The sequence below is a fragment of the Poecilia reticulata genome, linkage group LG15, assembly GCF_000633615.1.
Source record: "Poecilia reticulata strain Guanapo linkage group LG15, Guppy_female_1.0+MT, whole genome shotgun sequence".
NCBI lineage: Eukaryota > Metazoa > Chordata > Actinopteri > Cyprinodontiformes > Poeciliidae > Poecilia > Poecilia reticulata.
Window position 1 is genome coordinate 182299 of NC_024345.1, and position 21386 is coordinate 203684.

The window sequence follows — 21386 nt, forward strand, 5'->3', positions numbered from 1 at the left end:
CCTTTCTTTAAGCTTTCCTTCCAAGTGACGCTAAAAGTTGGACGAAGTCCCCCGTCTGTGAAAGCGAAGCGCTGCTGATTTTACATGTCGCCATATCAATTTATGCAGCGCTTTTATATTATAGACAAACATCTCCTCCCGCTCAGAGGAAAGCACTGCGCATGTCTGGAGCTCCGAGTGCGAGTAAAGGTGGAGCCGATGGGTGACAACAGACACTAAGTCACGTTATTGCTCGGATTTTACGGCGCCACCTTAAATCCCTGAACTTCACATTTTAACGGAAGAAAAGAGCAACGCGACTTGGATGTAACGAGTAACGCGACACTTTTGTAGAAATGTAGTGAAGTAGAAAGTACAGATACTTACTGTAAAATGTAGTGAAGTAAAAGTAGAAAGTCCCCATTATTAAATCTACTTMAGTAAAGTACAGATACACGAAAACTGTACTTAAGTACAGTAACGAAGTACTTGTACTTCGTTTCTTCCCACCACTGCCATTGGGCTCTTTTCAAGACAAAAAGAATGAATGAAATGATGAAAAATGCCAAGATGACCAGTTTCTTACTTATATAAAATGTGCTAAATAATATAATCACGTTATCAGAAATCATTGCCATATGATGCAGTAGCTTGTTGCTACTTGAAACATGTTTTTATTCTTGCATTCTAGCATCTCTGGATATAATCTTAATCTGTTTATGTTCCAAGGTTTCGAATAAACAGAGAGAAAATCTGCAGCTATTCTTTCTTGTTTTTGAAACATGTGTTAAATACAGTTTGTATATGTGAGTAGCCTATTTTAGGAGTTACCTGAGCCACGTGGATGTATTTGGCGATGACCTCTGCTCGGGTCTGAGGTGTGAGTTTGCTGAGCACCATCAGCTGGACCCACTGTGAGATGCCATTGAAGAGAGCGATGGAGCGCTCCAGAGTCGGATTTTCCACAAGACAACCATGGATCACGTAGCTCTGATAGTCAGTGAACTGAGGACAAAGGAGAACTATTACCAAGATTCATTTATATGCCATGCAATGCAACTTAACTCTGTGTGGATTTTAATATTCAGTTAAATGAAATATAAACTAACTGCTTACTGTAAAATTACAGGAAATTTTAAAAGAAAGGATTCTGCTGAAAATGTAGGGACCAAAAAAATGTACGGGTCAAAAAAAAGGTCATTTATTTTCTTGAAATCTAGACAACATTTATTTGATGAAGCAACAATTATTAACTAGACATGAAAAATAAAGTGAGAGGATTTGATTGTCATTTTTTAATTACAATTCTATATTTGGAAAAAGTTTTATATGTGATCTGGAATGTTCCAACTTCCTGTTCAGGAGTGTAAGTACAGTACTGTACACTTAAAAGTGGATTACTCTCTAAAGCAGCAGTCTTCTCTCATCACTATTACATTTCAACTGAAAACATTCCAGTGTTATTCTAGATTGTCTCAGTTTTCTCACTTTGAATTCACTAAATCCAGATATTTCCATTATTGTGGACATCATTTGTAATCAATCAAGCTGAGGGAAAATGATGAGTTTCCCCTGAGAACATCCAGCCTTTGCAACAGGTGAGCAACTTCCCATGATGTTGAACATGTTGACTAAAGTCCTCTTCATACAACACAGTACATATCTGCACTACAGTTGGTTTCTACTGCCACAGATGATAACGTTTTGCCAAATGCAGAATCATTCTATGAATTATGATATGAGTTCTGATGAGGCTAATCTGTCAGACTAAAATTAAATAAAATAAAAATGTCTTGAAAATAACATAAAATACATTTATCATTAAGCCCACATCAAAAATATTTTCAAATGTTTTTTTATTGGTCTCATTTAACATTCTAATCATAAATGTCATGTTTTTATTAGCTGTTATCTGAAAACCAATCATCAGAAAATAAAGGCTTGAAAACTTCAGTCTGTGTGGAATGTGTTTCACTGAGTGAACCGAGTTACTGAGATAACTGTTCAATGATTTATTCAGTATGACTGTATAAAGAGATCTCTGTGTGTCAACCATCAGTTTAAGAGGTTTCAGGTAAGGCTGACAGGTTGACCCACCGATATCCTCCGGATAGACTTGAACTCCAGGAAGGTGAGATGCTCTGCCAGCTCCACAGGCTGCAAGTGGTCAAACAGCAGTGATGCTTTCCCTTTCTTGGCTTGTTTCTTCCTTTGGGTCAACTTCCGCATCCAATCATATGACGGTCTGTAAGGAGATCAGGTCAATAAGCTGGCAGACTGAACTCAGTCAAATCAGCAGGAAGGTTCTGTTTAGGGATATTTAAGACAATGTTTACAGCCAGAAAGAAGTAAGGAACAAACAAAACAAATAATTTTATTTACAGAAATCTTCAGTGTTATTAATGCGTTGTGGTATTTTTTCTGTACATCTGAATTTACTGTTACTGGTGTTGAGCAGCTCGTATCTTGAATATCGAAGCAGTCTAAATGTGCTTTGTGTTATTTGGACAAAAATCAAGGCTGATGAACAAACATGTGATTAGATTGATGACTGTTACAGCCAACACAGTTTTAACCAATCATGTAAACTAAACATATAAAAGCTGAATAAATAGTTGTCCAATTACTTTCTAATAATGTAAATAAAACTCAGTATTCTTTTATGCCAGCCATGTTGGGTTTTTTTTTTTAAAGAGAATTATTCATTTAACCTCCTAATAGAGTCAGTTCTGGGTCCAAAATCAATTATATTTGCTAATATTTGTCCTGATTTTCTGCATTTAAACATACATAGAAAGTATATAAATTCATGAATAGAGATTCTAAGGTGCAATGTGTGCCAATGGCTTAACAGGACAGAAAACATAAAAACTGTAACCGTTTTTCTCCAGCTTTCACTCTGTTTTATGTGCAGAACTGAACTTAAGGATGTGCACAGCTTTAAGCTTTAGACGTCAGATTCAAACTTCAGTGGGCTTTCTATGTGTTGTTTTTCTACTTTGTACTTGGAAATTCCAAACTACTCAGTAGGAATTTCATTCCAGTAAAATAGTAAGATCGCAAATATAAATGTAACAGAAGGAAATGTGATTGTTTTAACTCTTATTCTTGGCAAGACATCTTATTGTTGAAAAGTCTGTTCATACCTCATAAATACATTAATACACATTTCTAAAGATAACTCATAAGAGGGTTAGTTAACCTTTTTGTTACCAGGCAAAAAAACAGTTTCTTATTGATGTTAGCCTGAAAGTACTAAAATACACTAGTTTTAGCACCAGATGTTGAGAATATGGGTCACATCAGTGAAAACTGAATCCTCCCATGCAATGCAAGACAGTTTTTTGATAGAGGTGGTGTGATGGTGTAGGATGGAGTTTTCCTTTCTATGAAAACAAGGTTTACTGTCAAGATGGAGATGAAATTCTGAAACCAGCGTCAATCTCACATTTGCTCTCTTTAAGACTGAACTCTATCCCACAAAATGTCAATTTTTGCCTCGACAGAGTGGAGTTTGACTGAAAGTTGTAAAGAGAAAAGAAGATTAGAGATCCTGCAAACAGTCCAGGCTTTAGCCCCACTGAACACTTGAGACATTGTGCTATTCATGCAAGAATGACGAACATAACTATATTGGGTAACTCGCAACAAATCCTGGGTGAAGAATCAGATGCCTTTCCTCGGCAGCGTGTGGTCAATCCGATAAGAATCATAATCAAAACAATTCTCCTAATGAAACCACCCAGTCCAAGAAAAGAGACTAGCGAAGCTTTAGTAACAGAATGAGCTGCTGTTCATAGTCATACTTTCTCATCCAAAATATGCATCGGAAATAATCAAGCATTTCAACTGTAATGAGATCTATTGTCAGGAAGCAACAATTCTACAGTGGTGTGTGTGCAGGTGTGTGCGAGTGCGTGTGCGTGTGTGTGTTTGGTGTCTTACATGGCTGAGATGTCGATGAGTTTAAAATGCTCTTCACAACCAAGCTGAGCGGCCACCTCCCTGAACTCCTCTGTGATCTGGATCAGTCCCAAATCCAGGTTGAATTCTGCAGGGAAGGTCACTGTCCAGAACCTACATGTGCACATTCACATTACCGGGTGTTAAGGTGCAGAAAGGCCCCGGAACTGCCCTCATCCAATGAGCTGTTCTTCTAAAACCCTGGAGGTCTCTGACTTTATTTAAAGTTACGACATTAATCAGTAAGAAATATTGCAAAAACACAAAACATTGAGAGAGACTTTAAGTCTTAAAAATACAAAGTGTGGAAACATAATTAGGTGGAGTTAAACTTATGTAATTAAAGACAATTTTGAATTGGACATTGTTTCCTTGGAGTCTTGAATGTGTTTATTTCTTTACCTCATGAAATAGCAAATCTTCAGCCTGGTCATCCTGCAGCTGTCTTCTTTGCCGTCACGGTACGTAGATTTTGGTTAAGGATTTTATGACAAAAATAGATAAACTAAAAGGAAACTGGTTGCAGGTTCACAGATTGGTCTTTGGTACAAAAATGTAATCTTACTAAACTCAACTACATATAACATGTAAAGGTGCATTGACGCCCACCAGTGCGTTGGTCCTAAAAGCAAACTCTTTCTGGGCAGTTGTATGGAAAAACCTCCTTTATAAAGATAACTTGTGATAATATTTGAAGAAAAATAAAATGTTTAAGGACTTTTGTCCTGCCAGATGGGATATATCATTAGTAGTTTTCCTGCCAGCTCAGAGGATGTAGCATACCAGCGATGCATTAGTAGCAGGGTGCGAGGGAGCAGGTTGGCATGGAGATCACCGTTATCATCTGTGAAGAGAAAGAAGTCCCAGAATAGCATAAGATGTAAACTACCATGAAATAATGACATCGCTAACAGCCCATCACAAAACGTCAGTTCTTCACATCAACTAAGATGTTGTGCGTCTCTCACCAAATGCATGAATGCATTCAACTAGCAGTGCATCGAGAGAAGCCGCCTTGCCCAGAGTGGAGGATCCCATAGTTCCACAGTGGTGGGAATGCACAGTTCAGCTCGCTCTGCCTTTCAGGGCTTTCTTGGCAACAGCAGATAGACGGCAAACCCTAGAAGTTGAGGAGAAAACAAGGATCACTGTGTCAACAGAAAGCCTCTTTGGAAGCACAACTGAAAATGTCTACAAAACTTAGTGGTAAATGACAGAATAATCTACCAGAAATATATTCAACTGCTACTTCTAATTCAGTGGTGCCCAAAGTCGGTCCTGGAGGGCCGGTTTCCTGCATGTTTTAATTCCTCCCTGGTGGTAGTAACAATCTCCTCAGCTTGTCAATGTTTTTATTAGGCCATCTAACGAGCCATCATTTGATCCAGGAGTGTTAAACCAGGGAGAAAACTAAACCATACAGGGTGCCGACCGACTTTGGGCACCATTGTTCTAGACAACATGCTGACCCCTTTCCTCACCCTGCTGTCTTTACACCCTGTTATTTATCTGAATGTGTTGATGCAGATAAACACATCCAGACAGCATGTGTTCTGTATGTTTTTCCAGTGTTGTGGAAAGTACACAGCTGACCCGGCCTCTGTGTTTGCTACTGTCTCTCTACTGCTGCTAATGCCTAGCCAGGCTCTGCTGAATGTTTCCTCCTTTTAAAAGGGAGTTTGTCTCAGAACAGGCTTTTACTTTAGAATCCACTGACTCTGACCTAATGTTATAATGACTTATAATGGATGGACTCGGCTGCATGATTTTAAATCTGAATGAAGTTCACTTCTCAACTGAAATTTTGTGGCCCCAGACAGTATTCTAAGAGCACTGCAAACCGTTTCTTTGATTTATTTAACACAAAACGCAGAAGAGAGCAGGTATAAAATTGGACGATCTAGCCTTTAGATATATTGTCTGGCCACCTAGCAACCATGAGCCTACTTAGGTTCAATTGGTCAGTCTATTTGTGTGAAAATGTGATTGGATAACTAGAATACTTTTGTGCAAATTTTTTTTTATTACGACGGTTTGATTCCCTCTTGTTTTGTCAGTAGTTCAGCTGTTGCTGGTGTCTTTGGATTTTCAGATTTCTGTGGTTTGTTTTGAGAATTTTCCACAAAATGTACATATTTAGAACCACCTGAAGTGAATGCAAAAACGTTTTCGCAAAATTCACAAAGATTTTTTTTATTTTTATTTTGCTATCTCCATCAATCTTTTCCAAAGCAAGGCTTCCAAAATATGCATTAAAAATGTTGATTGCAGCTGCTGCTGTCTAGACAAACACACAATCTAACTTAAAATTAAGATAGCAGTTATTCAAACACTTGGAGGCACTCAAAGGTATTGAACTTTAATCCACCAAACAGTCCAGTGATCCTTTAATATACTAAATAACACGATGATGTGACAGAACAGTGACATGACTAAACATCGCCGGTTGCACATATCACAGCACACATCCTTCCCTCGTGTTCAAACCCCGATACGACAAAACACATCACAAGTGAGATTCATTGTTCAAACTCTGACTAAAATCCTGTTGTTTTAAACCATGTTCCAGCAGATGGTGCTTCACATGCAGCGCTCAATAAACAAAGTGCACTGGGAAACCAGAGAGCTTTGTCACTCAATTTGTGAAAATAACCAGATAAAGTGATGGCAAGAAAAGCTCAGAAGGTCCTTAATGTAATAACTGCACAATCTGATAAGCTTAACCACCATTTTTATCTTCAAATGAATGTTTTGAATGAATTAATCAATCCAATTTCAAATCTCAAAGCTGTGCACTTAAAAACATCCACATTTTTTATTGTTTAAGGATGAGGCAGCCTTGATAAAAACACCTGTCCTGATTTCTGTTATGTTTGTCTATAAAATTTATAGAGACAAACACACACACACACGCACGCACGCACGCACGCACGCACGCACGCACGCACGCACACCCCCCCACACACACACACACATATGCAAGTAATTTAAATATGACTGAATATATGCAAATAAATAAATAAAATAAGCATACACATGCAAATATGTTAATTGTTAATTTATAAATATGTTATCTAGAATTTACAAGTATGTCAATCTATGTTAACATGTAGATTAATATGTTAATCTATAATTAGTCTAAACTATTCAACAGTTTCTCCCTCTCATGTAGGGAGGATGAGAATCTGTCCCGACACAGTAGAGGCAACCAGACCCACCTCACTAGACCTTAAGGTGGCGACACAACTTGGCCTAAGCTGTAGGGAAACACACAAAAAGAGACTAAAAAAACCTGAAACATCTGAAGCAGGATCTGAGAAGTGCAAATATCCATTAGTTGATTATCTACTGTTTGCATCTTGAAGATTAAACAATATTGTTACCTTTCATATTTCATTGGGTATTTTGTTGACATAGCCATTGAGTCATTTCTAATATTGATTTATTGTCTATATATCAGTGAAACCCATTGTGTCTATATGTTATAAAGTCTTTTAGCTTCTTTTATTAGGCATTCACTTATTTTTTATGTCTCTTCAGACGTACCAGACATGCTTTGATGTTACTGTTTTATTCATCTCCAAAAAATAGAGTTGCACCAAAACCATTAACATCACCATTCTTAACCAGGCCTTGGTGGATTCACTGCTCCCTACTGGACAGAATATGTACATCGAATTAAAAGGCACAACCTTTTATTTTTCACGGTCTGAAATTAAATCAGACCAAAGTTCTCTAGTTAAAAATCAGCTAAAATTATGTAGAATATACCGGAGATTTATTTGTTATTATCTTTCTGAATGGACCAGAACTCCAACTCACTATGGTGACAGTTTTGTGAAAGGAAACCCTTTTTGACCCTTTTTGATTTTGACCCAAATCATACAGCTGGAAAGCAACACTACCAGTTCAAAAGTTTACTGTATGTAGATTTTTTGACTTTGAAGATATGACCAAATAAACTTTCTAACAATCTCTCACTCAATATCCTGGCATTTAGCAAATATAAATCACTTTGGCAAATGGAGCTGACCTAAAACAAGAAATAATTCAACTTTAGATAGTGAGAAAAAAGATGTATGTCTTATTTCATATTTTATGTGAACTTTTGGTTTCAAAATGGCAATAAAATGGACCTATATGCCCCCTGCAGTGACATGAGATCACATAGGTTGTGTACTGGAGCTACACGTTGGCCATGATTCATCCTTGTATTCTTTGGGATCTATTTGGATTTGCAAAAACATGTTTAGTGAATGTTCCTTTTTATAAATGATCATTAAAGTAGGGCTCTCCAATCTGTGCTTGAACTGGATGTGAGGAAAGCAATCCAGACACACAAACTGTCCATTCGGACTAACACCGACCTCGTACTGGATAAGGATTTTCAAAAGCATTGGAAGTGTCTTTCTTCAGTAAAATGTTAACTTGAGTTAAAAATGAACCCAGCCTGAAATATATATATTGTTGAAATATATATATTGTCTAATGCAGCGATTAGAATAAATGAACAGTTCTGTGTGGTGGAACACAGTGTGACACAGACAACACAGAGATTATTTTAACAGCATTCTCTTTCATTTCCTCTGTTGTGAACGTCACACACTCAGCGCAACTTTTCCAACATTCATGCGTTTCATATTGTGTGTTGCTTCTGACTCCTGCCTCTGATTTCGTGGCTCGGCAGCATGATGTGGCGACAACTTGGTCTGTTTCTGCCCTGGCAGAGGGTCGCCATGTGTCTCCCTCTGGTTCCTCTGGTTCAGCTGCATCACTTAATGCCCAGTGGCAAGCATGAAATGAGCATCTACTATTACTAGTTCTGAGGTTCACACAAATAAACTCACATCCACTGTTCTGCTCTATAAACATGATGTTTTGTTGCTTGCACCCCACTGTAAAGCTACACGCAGAAGCTTAAAGTCAAATCATCTTAAAACTTCCACTAAACTCTGTTGAGGCTTAAAGAACACATCAGCGATCATCATTTAAAGCTTCAGAGTCAAGTCTTACCTGTTAAACCGTCACGTTTATGCAAACGTCCAGGCTAAGGATCAGTCCTGTTAATGATACATCCAGCTCTGCTGCATGCTGCAGGCTGCTGCTGGCTGACGAGCACAAAGAGCCTCCCATGGTGGAGCTACTCCACTCTATGACCTCCTCCGCCACCTCCTCCTTCTCTTGTTGGTAAACACAGCAGCCTGGAGCAGCAGCAGTTTTCCATGTGATCATGTGCGCGCACGCACACACACACACGCACACACGCACACACACGCGCACACACACACACACATACAAAGAGAGCCACGGAAAGAGAGCAAAGTTGTGTTTCTTATAATATCAGACACTTTATCTAATTGGGCTGGACCTAGTTTGAGATTTAAGAAGACGGGATAGATCTAAACATGTACTGTTGTTTCCTCTGTGGAAACAGTGTCTGAGTTTTATCACTTTTTACTTCGAGATGCAACCTTTAGCACCGGATCATAAGTTGTGTCTTAGGATTATCTCAAGGAGACATTTTGCTGTAGATGACAGTTGCCTCACTGGCCTACTGTTTCCATTACATGACCCTCCCAGCAGTGCTCCTAGCCTGTTGGGTGCCCTGGGCGAACCACCTTTCTATCATTAAAAACTGCTTATAGATCACGTTATGACTCTTGACTAAATTATATAGTCACTAATATAAATGAGTGTCAGTCTTACAAAATCATTTTCTAGTTGGATACATTATCTGGTAGTACTTTTACTTGAAGATATTTGCAAATATGCTCATAGTCGATTTTGTTGCGGGCGATGCAACGAGCGGAAAAAAAAACTGAACCGTCAACAAAAAAATGTTCCCAGATGGAACCCAGCAAGATTCTTTGGCCAGTGGCTTTCAACAGTGTGAAAGATCATCTTTGGTAATAAAAAGTACATGCAAGCTGCTTTATTGTTGTGCAAGTATCAGCTGGAAGACAAGAAAATGGAAATTATTAAATGCAGAGGCTCAAGATATTTTGGCCTCTGGCCTAAACATGTGAACCAGAGTGAAGAGTCAGAACGCATGAATAATTCAGAGAGTTTTTAACCATTTGGACGTCACAGATTGTTATTTAAGAAGTCAGTGAAGACCAATGTCCTCACCAGGCAAAAGTGTTTTTGTCTAATGAAAGGTGTATTTCTCAGAGAGTACAACCACACCTGTTAACATCGATGTGCTAATGGCCTGAAGGCAAAGTGTCTGAGATTGTTGTTGACCAAGATCTTCTGAAAAATCTTTTTTTTTTAACCCAGATTTACAAACAAGTAAATGATAATGCTAATTGTGTTTTCATGCATGCTGTTCAGCATGAGCCTGAGCAGTGAGGGACCTGAGACCTGGTGCTACTGAGTACAATCAGGCATAGCAAGATTCAATCGCTTTCACACTTCTACAGTGGAGTGAAACTAAAAGTATTTCAATGCTTTAAATTTGAAAAAAAATAAAATAAAAAATTCATGACCAATACAGCTTGCACAGTGAAAACGGCCATATTTCTGTCTTTTAATACAAAACATCGCATGAAGCGATTAATTGTGGGTAAATTCACTTTGCTGATGTCAGCAAGAATGCGGGTTGAACTGAAGTGTGAATCAGGGGCGAGGCGAAAGACCATTCCAGAGAATTAGGACACACTTTTCACTCGAACCCTTCGGTGTGATCGCGCATTTGAAGGACCAGGGTGGCAGAGCGAGTATTGGGACAGGGCCATAGCGTAAACTTTGCGCCAACTTGTGTTAAATTGTATTAATGCTGAAGGTAAACAGCAAGATACCCCCATCTTAACCCTGGCTATGTGCACACTGAGAAGGCTCAATAAATAATCAAACTGACTTTAAAGAAGTTAGGTTCAAGAAAACAGATGGAACTGAGCTAAAAAATTGTTATCTGTTTCCATCATGAAGCACTTTCTTTACGTATCTGTTTAATTTGTCTCAGTTTGTTCATGATTACGTAGATTGAGCCTCTACAGGTTGGGAAATCAGGAAATGGGGACATAAGTGGAGGAGGGGTTGAGTTGATTAGGGGCAGAAAAGGATTGAGGTACAACTGAGACATCAGCGTGTCTCACATTTACAGGTAAAAACAAGTTGAACTCTGCTGACCCATTCTCTGGGATCAAACTCAATAAAACAGACACAGGATAAAAAGTGACCAGCAAGCCAGATTTTGATAGACTCATATCATTAATTTATGCAAAACGTGTAGCAGTGTGACGCATATTCACAATAACAACATGTACAGTGTGTACTCTTCCTCTATCAGGCCTTTCATGCAACCACTTGACATTCTGCAGAGTGAGGACACATTGTTGTATGTCGGCCAAATGGACCTGGGACACACTGATAGACTTCATTAATTGGACTGGAGCACCAGCTCTTCACTCCCACAAAGACGAGGACGCACATCAAGAACACGCTGTGCTGCAGCTTCCTTCCTCAGCCGGTGGAACCACAGACTGATACAGCCATGTTTTCATGATACGCTCTACATCTAGATCTATATTCTGAATGAGAACAAATGGGATCATCTACACATAGACGGGTATAATTCCCAACACAAAAAGGATTGGTTTTGTGAAAAACAAATACAATGTGACTAATTATATCAAAGTCCTGTTTCTTGATAGAAAATTAATATTATATATCTAATCTGCTGCATTGGACTCACAATCTGTCCAGGGTAAACCCGCCTCTCACCTGTTGACCACTGGAGATAGACACCAGGACCACTGATGACCCCATCAGGGACAAGTGTGTTAGAAAATGGATGGATGGATGGATGGATGGATGGATGGATGGATGGATGGATGGATGGATGGATGGATGGATGGATGGATGGATGGATGGATGNGATGGATGGATGGATGGATGGATGGATGGATGGATGGATGGATGGATGGATGGATGGATGGATGGATGGATGGATGGATGGATGGATGGATGGATATCCAATCTGTTCCTTCTTGATCTTATATAAACAGAAGATAACAGGTGGTATTTTCAAGTACTTTCTTAGCAGTGTTACTAATTGACTTTGCTGTGAATTATGGGATCAGAGTCAGATATGTCTGACAACTTACATGGATGAAGGGAAGATCTGTTTTCCTATGACTGAACTGAAACCCAGTTATCTGATATTTTCACCAACTCGAATCTGTTAATCAATTTTGGCAGCAAACGGCTGAGGGAAAAGTTCAGATGAACAGAGAAGGGGAACCACTTGCTCCAGTGTCTCTTCACACCGACCATGTTGTTGGATTTTTTTCAGGGGTGACATTTTGATTTCACAGTGGGTTTAGCTACATTTGGAAGGCTGTGTAATAAACCCAGAGGCCCGATGAGTCAAATGATACAAAGACAAAATGCTCTAAAAGTTGGTTTTGTAAAATGTATTCACTGATACAATCACATTTCTTTTTTTTTATTCATCTTCACCTGCTCAGCATTTAGAAATAATGATGTCATTGATCAATAGAGAAACTGCAACTGTAGGAGCCATCCTCCTATTTGAGAAAAAAACTGTATGTCTTTTTGGAATCAATGGTCAAAAAGAGTTTTAGGTGTTTAAAAAACAAAAACAACTGACTAATCTAAGAGAAGTCTCCGACAGACTCTCTCACATGTCATATTGTGCAACAAATGTCAAGACTCCAGTAAGAAACCTGGTTCAGGTCGTAGTTGGACCATGTGGGAAAGTGGAGTCCTGCTGCAGCCAGGGTGAGTTAATTATTAAAGGTGATAACTGCTGATGACTAAATGGAGAGCTTTTAGACACAAACAGAGAGTGGAGTCGGATTACTATCAGTTTGCTCCATGCATGTGCACAACTAACAGGTCAATGAAGAAATTATTCTAATTAGTTGATGCAATGGAGTTGGTGCTGCTCTTCCTAAATGCAGCACACTGGCCACAACAGTGAGACGTTTTTGCTCTGATTTCAGTCGAGGCTTAAAAGTACACCAGTGTGTTACATGTAAGGCCACCGGTCAGTGTCCAGTCACTGTCCTGTTGGCTGCAAGTTGTTATCACTGCTGCCTTGCCCTGGGGTAGAAATCCAGCCAGGAGCATTTCTGCATGCATGTTGCTTCAGTTTCCATTCCACTGTCTAAAAATATGGATACTCTCTCAAATGATCACTTGAAATTCCCTTGTGTGTGTGGTTGTTTGTCCTGTGGTAGAGCAGCAACCTGTCCAGCATGTACCTGCCTCTCCCTCAATGGCTGACAGAGATATTCACTTTTAAATCACATTTTCATCTTCTTTACGTTCTACGTCACGTCATTCTGGTATAAATATGTACCAGCAGAAGAAGAAGTCCTGCAATGGACAGACACAACCCTGATGCCTCTGTGAGATTAAGCCTGGACTTACACAACGATCAAGAATAAAAAGACGTAAAGTCAAATTCAATCTAAATTGAACTGTGTCTGGGTAAAATACCTGATAACACAGTAAACATGCAGATTTGAACAAACCCAATATAAAAGACTAACTATAAAACTATGGGGTTTTCTCAGTTGCAGACAAGCAGTCGCTTTGACTGCAAGAGAAAACTGCTGGTAAGTAACTTCACAGCCAGACAAACAATCCTAATTGCGACTTATAATCATTGCTGAAGTTTTACACATGCACCTTACCTCACTTTATACCCAGGAACTATCCACACAAGTCATAGATGCAGCCTTTCAAGATGTCCATGGGTCGACCAATTTCCTTTTTATCTTCAGACCTACAACTTAAAAAACAGTTAAAACAGTTAAAACTAGGAGACCTCTCTCTCCGGCCAGCATAGCTCCTCTCTTCAGATGGTTTCTCAGATTCTCTCATCTGAAGTCCTTTGTTTTGTACAGCTACACGTACTGATGTTGTGTATTCAGCCAGCGCAGAGCCCTGTGTGTGAGCTTTGTTTGTCTAAATGACCACTAGACTTCCTTCAATTCTTTCCCAACTTAGTTTTCCTGCCTGAGTTAAGCCAGGCTAAATATAGTACTCACACAAGGCAAAGTGAAAAAAAAAAAAAAAGCTGTGCAGGAAATGTATCACAACACGCTCGTGAGCATGTTCATCTTTGTTCTTTTGTATCTTCCTGCAGCAGATTCCAAAAACAGTTCAGGAGAACGTTGTTCGGTGAATGCAACACAGTGTTGCAAGCGTTTGATTTGTTTTTGGATTTCTCTCAGAGTGATGACCGACAGCCAGGGTGGAGCCAGTCCATGTGAGCACTGCTGCATTGTTGTTGAGGGTCAACCCATCCTATATTCCACTCCGATGACGTTGTACACATTGTTTTGTCTCTGGGCTTCTAAAAAGGTCTGCCTAAACAAAAGCACTGACAGCACATCCTGCTGTCTGGCTGCACAAAAAGAATTCAGCTCCAGTTTTGATTGTTTCACACACATTCAGCTGGCACCACAGCCACCGTGCGGGAATCTGGTGTCTCGTTTATGGAAATGTCTCACGGTGTTGGACATGGGGTTCAGGTTTGATTAGATGTCTACTGGAAGTGTGGTGAGACCGTGTTCCACAAAGACAATGGCTTGTGTTTTACCGAGATCTCCGGAAATGTACTCATATTCAATATTTGAATGAAAATGAAAGAACAACCATGGTGAAATTTAGCTGTCGTTATAAAGCCACTGACATGAACCTAGATGGAGTGGTAGAAATCTGTGTGTGAACGTTTATGTGACGGTATCAGAATAATTACAGCCTGGTAAAACCCAGTCTCTTATTCTACTCTTTGCTTCGATGACGGCTATGAAGCCTGCGCTGTAAACAACTATTCCCCACTGCAAAGAGAGAACAACTGAGCCAAACTACATCTTTTGCCAGCAATAAAATGCCTTAAACATTTCTCTTGATCCGACTTTAATTGCTCAATATTTGGAAGTGTGATCATCATGGAAGGCATGGCTTTGTTCATTTCCTCCACTGCCATTAATAAAACTATAACTAGACTATATTTCTAAAAGCTGTTGTTCACAACTCCTCCTCCAGTTCTCTGGTTGAAATTCGATGGGAGGAGTTGAGCTCAATGGAAGAAATCCCAGATGAAGAACTGAAGGGAGATGAGAACTGAGCGGAACTGCGCCTGAAGGCAGTGGCTAGGCTAGAATAATTAGACCAAATGTATAATGGCTTTGGCAGTACAGAGCACACCAGTAATTCCAGGTTAATAAGGTGTGCCAACTCTCTGGCTTTGATGCTGTGATGGTTCTGTAAGAAATAAGCTAAATGCAGAACACAGAAAGCTCCCCTGGACAGCACACATGAGAGCAATTCTTCTGTTTTTTAATTGTTTCATTTTTAATCTCGTCTGCAGTGGAAACATTGTGCACCTTTTCTTTAGAGGCAACAGCAAGTGAAATGTAACATTTATATTGGTAGTATTGTTTTTTTCTCATTATGCCGCATTAGCAATGCTGGGAATGTCAAGTGAGTGTCCAGTTGGGTTTGTTACTTTGGGTTTTGCTGTTCGGTCTGTTGGTGCTCTTCCACACCAAACCTGGACCTAACATGTGATTAGTCACACTGTGACCTTTGACTCCGTTCAGCAAAAGCTGACTACAGCTTGATGTTGTGCTACTTCCAAACCACCACTCACTGCTGTTCATGGAAAACAGAAACAGAGCAGAGAGCATGAGCAGATACTTTCTCAGAAGTATGACACTGAAAGAGAACAGAGTTACTTTCTAGATACATAATCAAAGAAAACACAGCACACAAAGTATTAACATTTAAAGGAAAAGCACAGAAAACAAGTTGTGTGTGAACGACGTAGCTCGTAGAAATCCAGGCAAACAGAATGACTGTCAGCCGTGCAGACTGAGATCCTGGTCTATCAGAGGATACGTGGGCTCACTCAGATAATGGCTAACAACAACTGTAATAATAATAATAATAATAATAATAATAATAATAATAGTAGTAGTAGTAGCTCAGACGCAAAGTGAGAGAGCGAGTGAAACATAGAGACATAGAGAGACTCAGTCTATGAATAGACTTTGAGTTTACTGGAAACATGGTCTGGGATCAGGAGAGCCCAGCCAACATTTCTCAGTGACCATCTTACTGAAACACACAGTCTGAATAAATCCGATTCTCAGCACAGAAACACATTCAGAACTTTATTCCTGCAAAACTAAAACACAGTAGATAAAAGCTTTGTTTGAAAGGCTCCTGTTAGTTCACCATGGAAACAGGTACTGGGGCTGTCACGCACGCGCACACACACACACACACACACACACACACACACGCACACACGCACACACCTACACGCACTCACACGCACACACACACCTACACTATGAACTGGATTTGTCCCAATAGAAAACCGTGGTAATGTGAACTTTGCTAGAAGAACGAGTTGCAACAGATGTGGCAGAGACAAAACCAGAGGCCAAGATGATGGGAGTCAGTAAGTCCTTTTCTTGGTTGATATAAAGAAGCAAGAAATTGAACAGTAATGTTTTTAGCAGCTTTTTAAATGAGTTTCATCAAAGGGATGTCTATTTTGGGGAATCTATAATTCAATCGTTCTTTCTGCAGAATTTTAAATAAGTCGAGGGTCAAAGCTCATTTCTCAGAGGGACTGCACCCAGACAATAAACTGAATATTTAGTTTGGATCCAGGGTTACTTCAAAGATGCAATTCTACGTGCCCCCTAGGGGGAATGGGGAATATTTTTTCTCCGTATATTTAAAACTAAGTTCTTGATTTGTGAAACCTTTATCTGATTTTTGTCATAAAGGACATAAAGTATTTTTTATGCATTTGGATCACACTATAACTGTTCTACCTCCAAAAGTACAACACCTAGAACACTTCAAAGATGGACAAGATTATACTATTGCACTGTTCAAGTAATTTGAGCAAAATTTTAAGAAAAGTCAGAATAGGAAAATTTGTGTTAATATGAGAATTCCAAGTTAAAACAATAAACATTTCAAACTTGTAAACATTTTTATTTTACAGCTGGGGTGGGTATGACAGGCAGAGTTATTCAGTATAACTCAGCCTATAATCACATTCAGTAAATGTTTAAAGATGAGAAATAAAGGACCAAGAAGTACCATTAAATAAAACAATTTGTGGTTTATTACCAATGGGTTTAATGTACATTGTTATGAATTCACAGAAAAAGCCATTTGTTCATGTACAAATTACAAATACACAGCCTATTCTCTTCACTCTTTAGTAGAAATGTACACTGGGTTCTTCTCTCCCATTACTGTCCCACAACAGCATCGCAACCTGGCAAGACTTTTGAGTGAAACAGAGTCAGGAAAAGACGGTTAGAGTCTCTTGAAGATGTAGAGAGCAGCAGCTCTTGTAGAAAACATGAAGCAGAGTTTTGTTCTGTGTTTTGCAGATGTCTGATTGCATCTGACAGCTGTTACACATCGAAAAGAAAAGCCCGAGGAAAGCTTCTTTCCAAAGCTGAGTGACTTTCGTCAGCTCAGGCAAAAACTTCCAGGCTAAACGGCCTGATGGTGCTGTGGTGTGATGACAGCTAGTTCCCAGAGGTCAGAGGTCGGAGGAAGGAGTGGAACGGACAGCCGGAATCCTTGCGGTATGAAATATTCAATGATGTATTCGAAGTGCTGTGAAGCACGACAGGATCCCCCAGCATAAAACCATATGTTGGGTTTGTCAGGAAGCTAAAAGAGCAGATCCACCTCTGCTGCCTCATAAAGCACCACTTAGAGACAAATTCAAGAAAAAAAAAAGATATAAACAAACATATTTTCTTTTACATATCTCACTCCCAGAAATAAGCTTCATCAAGTAACTTTATAATTCATCTTTGTCTAATGTGTTTTCTTTATACAGTGTTGAATATAGTGGATTCGATTTTGTGTGTGTAGGCGTGTGTGTGTATTTGCGTGTGTGTGTCATGGACTAGCTGATTTTGATCACTCTTCTCGGATCTAAAAAGCACCTCAACTCTTTACTTCCAGGAAATCCACACATTAGCCTATAATCAACCCGACCGGGTCTCTGATAACCGCCAGGCATTTATGTAACTTTGGCCGCAAAACAAGTATTTATATAGACATTTCCTAAGGATTATTCAAAGCAGGTGACTGGAAACAGGAAGACCAGTTCACTGCTCACATTAATCCCATCGACTGGCTGGACTAAAAATCACTTAAAGCAAAACAAAACAAATAAATCAGAACCATCGGTCAGACATATTGCGCCAGTAGAGTGAAACTAGAAAGTAATTTCTTTTATCCAGCTGACCAGTAATTTACCTCTCAGGCATAATAATTTAATTGTATAAAGACAAAAAAAGGCAGCTGGTGTATATGACGCTGTTGACAACACAATCTAACAGTCCATTATAAAAATGATATAGAAATATTTGGGATGTGATAAGTAAAATGAAACGTGGTTCGGTTATGCTAAAGGAAAGGGAGACTGTTGCTCCCTGTGCTCCTCCTGCTCCGCGCCGACGGTCAGCTGAGCTGCAGGATGTTCACAATTCGATTGCTGCCGACAATTTTTCATTTGCCCGACTGTAGTCAGTGGATGTCCTCACAAGTATAGTATTATGAGCTTGTGCGTGTGGTTTTTGTGGCCCTTCTGGTCTCTGCCTCCTCTCACTGTGTGGATGTTTGCTGTTTGTCCGTCTTCACACAGTAGTTGGGTTTGTCGGAGACCTTGTAGCCCGGCAGGCACTCGCAGCGGTAGGAGCCCACTGTGTTGATGCACTTCCCGTTTCTGCACAGCGACATCCGGCTGTTCAGCTCCGAGCACTCGTTCACATCTGCACGCAGAGAGAGGTGCTGGCGTGAAACAGAGGAAAGGTACGGCGGGTTTTTTACGTGACGGCGAGCGGCCACCTACCGACGCAGGCCATGCGGGACAGGTCCAGGGTGAATCCTGCAAAGCAGTCGCAAGTGTAGCCCTCCTGAACCCGGACGCAGCGGCCGTTCTCGCAGCCGTTCAGGATCCCGCACTCCTCAGCTCGCAAACCCTCGAAGGCGCTGTAGCGACCTGCAGCACAAGCATGGACCACACACAACGCCTGACCGGTTAAACCAGGTGTGAGTACAGATCGGAGCCGTTAATAAACTTACCTGCCTTACATCATCTGATCAGCGTTGGAAAACAGCAGCAGTAGTAAAGTTGGAAACTTAACACGTGGATATTACCACAGAATCCTAACATCTCAGACCTGATGTTAGAGAATACACTGCCTGGCCACAAATATGGTTCCCACCATAAAAAAAAAAAAAAAGATCACACATTTCATTGGACTGCCTTTAGCTGTGATGATAGCGCACATTTGTGGGGGAATATACAGTTAAATGTAACGCTAAAATGTGGCTTAAAAAGTTTTTAATGTGATCAAGCTGCAGGACCGAAAATGACTAACAAGTTGATATGAACATCAAGCATATTTTTCTCAATAAACAAACTGTTGAGACCCATAAAAGTCAGACTAAAACTTAACTGTTGTTTAGATATGAGTTTGGTTCAGTGTCACTAATCTCTGCTACACCTTAAAAAATTGAGGCTCTGAATAAAACAAGTTTTAATGGATAACTACTCCTAATAAGATTTATTGCAATGGCTGTCAATACAAGTCGTGTTATTTAAGTTATAACTTGTTAAGCTGCTTTATTTTTAAAACTTTTTTAGATTTTGCATGTCCAGGATGATTGAGAGCCAACAAGTAGGTAGAAATAATGAACAATAGGGAAATGTGCATTTCTATATGATGATAAAAGTGTTTCCAGTTTTCGTAAAAGGAGCTGTGGAGCTCCTCCTCCTTCTTTGTCATCTTTAAGAGCAACAACATTCCACAGGAATGCATGCAATAACAAAAAGCAAACGTTTTGTAGGATGTGCTGTTCATATATAACTTAATCACAACATTTAAGAGTCAAGGGAGTAACTAATGAATAAATGCAGTCTATAGTATGCTTACACACAGGAAGATGAAAGCTCCGCTTTCATCTTCCTGTGACACAAGATGGCAGCAAAGTGCTTCCAAACCCCACTGCGTTTGGGTCTCTGAGTTAAAAATGCTGGCAGGTGAATCAGTCTAATCTGATCATCTCATCAACAGCTCAGCCAGGACAGCAGCTCTACATGGATGCAGCTGAGGGGAACTAAGAGCCAGACATGAACATCCTCACATCCTCCTGGAGCTTCTTGGTTTTGTCATCTCCTCTGGTTTGAAGAAGGAGCAGCTTAAAGCATTCCTGTGGTAACTAAACAAGTCCTGCAATGTGCAAACCTTTTTTTTATTATTATTTCGTATTAAAAAGATAGAAAAGGGATCATAACATCAACGTATCACTAAAAATCAATTAAAGGCAGGCATCTTTCTACCTCACCATATCCTTATGAAAATGAAGTAAGTATTACTAATCTGAGATACTAGCAAATTAAATCTACATTGGTGGAAAATAAGACTTCCACATGAAAAAGTAAAAGAACTGATTTTTTAAGTATAAGCCAAACTTGAGCAAGAAAGCTACATTTTCCGGTTTTTCAGATAATTACGCTGGAGCCCTTCTCAATGGATTTTCTTCAATAATCAACATGGAAACATACATTACCTGATACAAACCACAGCTTTTCTAAAAATGTAATTTTTATTTGAAGTACTTTAGAGTATTACATATGTGAAATTCTACCCAACATTGCTGGAACTTTGCTTCTGTTTTTCAGGTATCGAACTAGTGAAGATGAAATATCAAATGGATATTTCATAGCACATGGAACTGTTTTTAAATAGATACCATTATTAGCCATGTAGGTTTTTGGTTCCCTGTGGGGTTTTTTTCCCCATTTCATTCAAGCTTGCCATCCTGTCTGTCAGTAGAAGCTGCTCCCCCAAGACAAATCCTCTAATAAAGGTTCTCAGTCATCTGATCAAACAAATGTATGTCTGAATGGTAAATACTTACGCTCTTCGTTTTCATAAAAGTTGTGGACATGCTGCTCATCGGGTGACGTCATGTAGTCTGGGCTCACTTCATATTCATGAACCGGACCGGCAACCAGGGCATCGTGGCCATAAGGCTGTCGCCTCCCACCCAAAGGAATGTTGCACATGGATGCATAGTCCTCTGAGGAGAGAAGAAAACAGTTTGTGGATACGAGAACTAAAGAATAAGAAATCTCTGAGAAATAAGTGAGGTTCCAACCTCCTGTAGGAGTAAAATGATTTGTACTTTAATAGCACTTTATCAAGTCCCAAAGTACTTCACACTACATTCAGTCATTCACCTATTCACATGCTGAAGCTATTGGATAGTAGCCACAGCTGCTCTGGTGCAGACTGACAGAGGGCAGGCTGCCATGCGCTGGCGCCACCTGTTCGGCCCTCTTACCGCCACCAGCAGGTAAAATGGAGCTGAAGTGTCTTGCCCAAAGTCACAATGTCTGAAAC

General features: G+C 39.7%; 2 protein-coding genes across 11 annotated transcripts in view; both read right to left on the bottom strand.

The window, feature by feature from the left end:
* The window catches only part of rasgrp3 (RAS guanyl releasing protein 3 (calcium and DAG-regulated)), a 28696-nt gene extending 14553 nt beyond the window's left edge, over positions 1-14143 (bottom strand). For 2 of the 7 annotated variants that reach the window (XR_535491.2, XM_008428993.2), the window contains exons 1-7: positions 13608-13929; positions 4911-5062; positions 4684-4786; positions 4345-4407; positions 3925-4056; positions 2077-2224; positions 811-984 (exon numbers count right to left, since the gene is read on the bottom strand). Coding sequence is in view for 5 of the 7 variants with exons in the window: in XM_008428993.2 (XP_008427215.1) it covers positions 811-984; positions 2077-2224; positions 3925-4056; positions 4345-4407; positions 4684-4786; positions 4911-4980 (690 nt within the window). In the remaining 2 variants the exon portion in view is untranslated. Of the gene's footprint in view, positions 1-810; positions 985-2076; positions 2225-3924; positions 4057-4344; positions 4408-4683; positions 4787-4910; positions 5063-5169; positions 5250-8955; positions 9019-13607; positions 13930-13964 lie in introns of those variants that run through there. The other 5 variants (XR_535492.2, XM_008428994.2, XM_008428991.2 and 2 more) reach the window with 4 other exon arrangements.
* A 2900-nt stretch (positions 14144-17043) lies between these two features.
* ltbp1 (latent transforming growth factor beta binding protein 1) overlaps positions 17044-21386 on the bottom strand; it is a 77390-nt gene continuing 73047 nt past the window's right edge. For all 4 annotated transcript variants that reach the window (XM_008428984.2, XM_008428986.2, XM_008428985.2 and 1 more), the window contains 3 exons: positions 20902-21063; positions 18827-18976; positions 17044-18746 (listed from right to left, as the gene is read on the bottom strand). In XM_008428984.2, the coding sequence (XP_008427206.1) occupies positions 18580-18746; positions 18827-18976; positions 20902-21063 (479 nt within the window). In that variant the 3' untranslated portion in view covers positions 17044-18579. The remainder of the gene's footprint in view (positions 18747-18826; positions 18977-20901; positions 21064-21386) is intronic.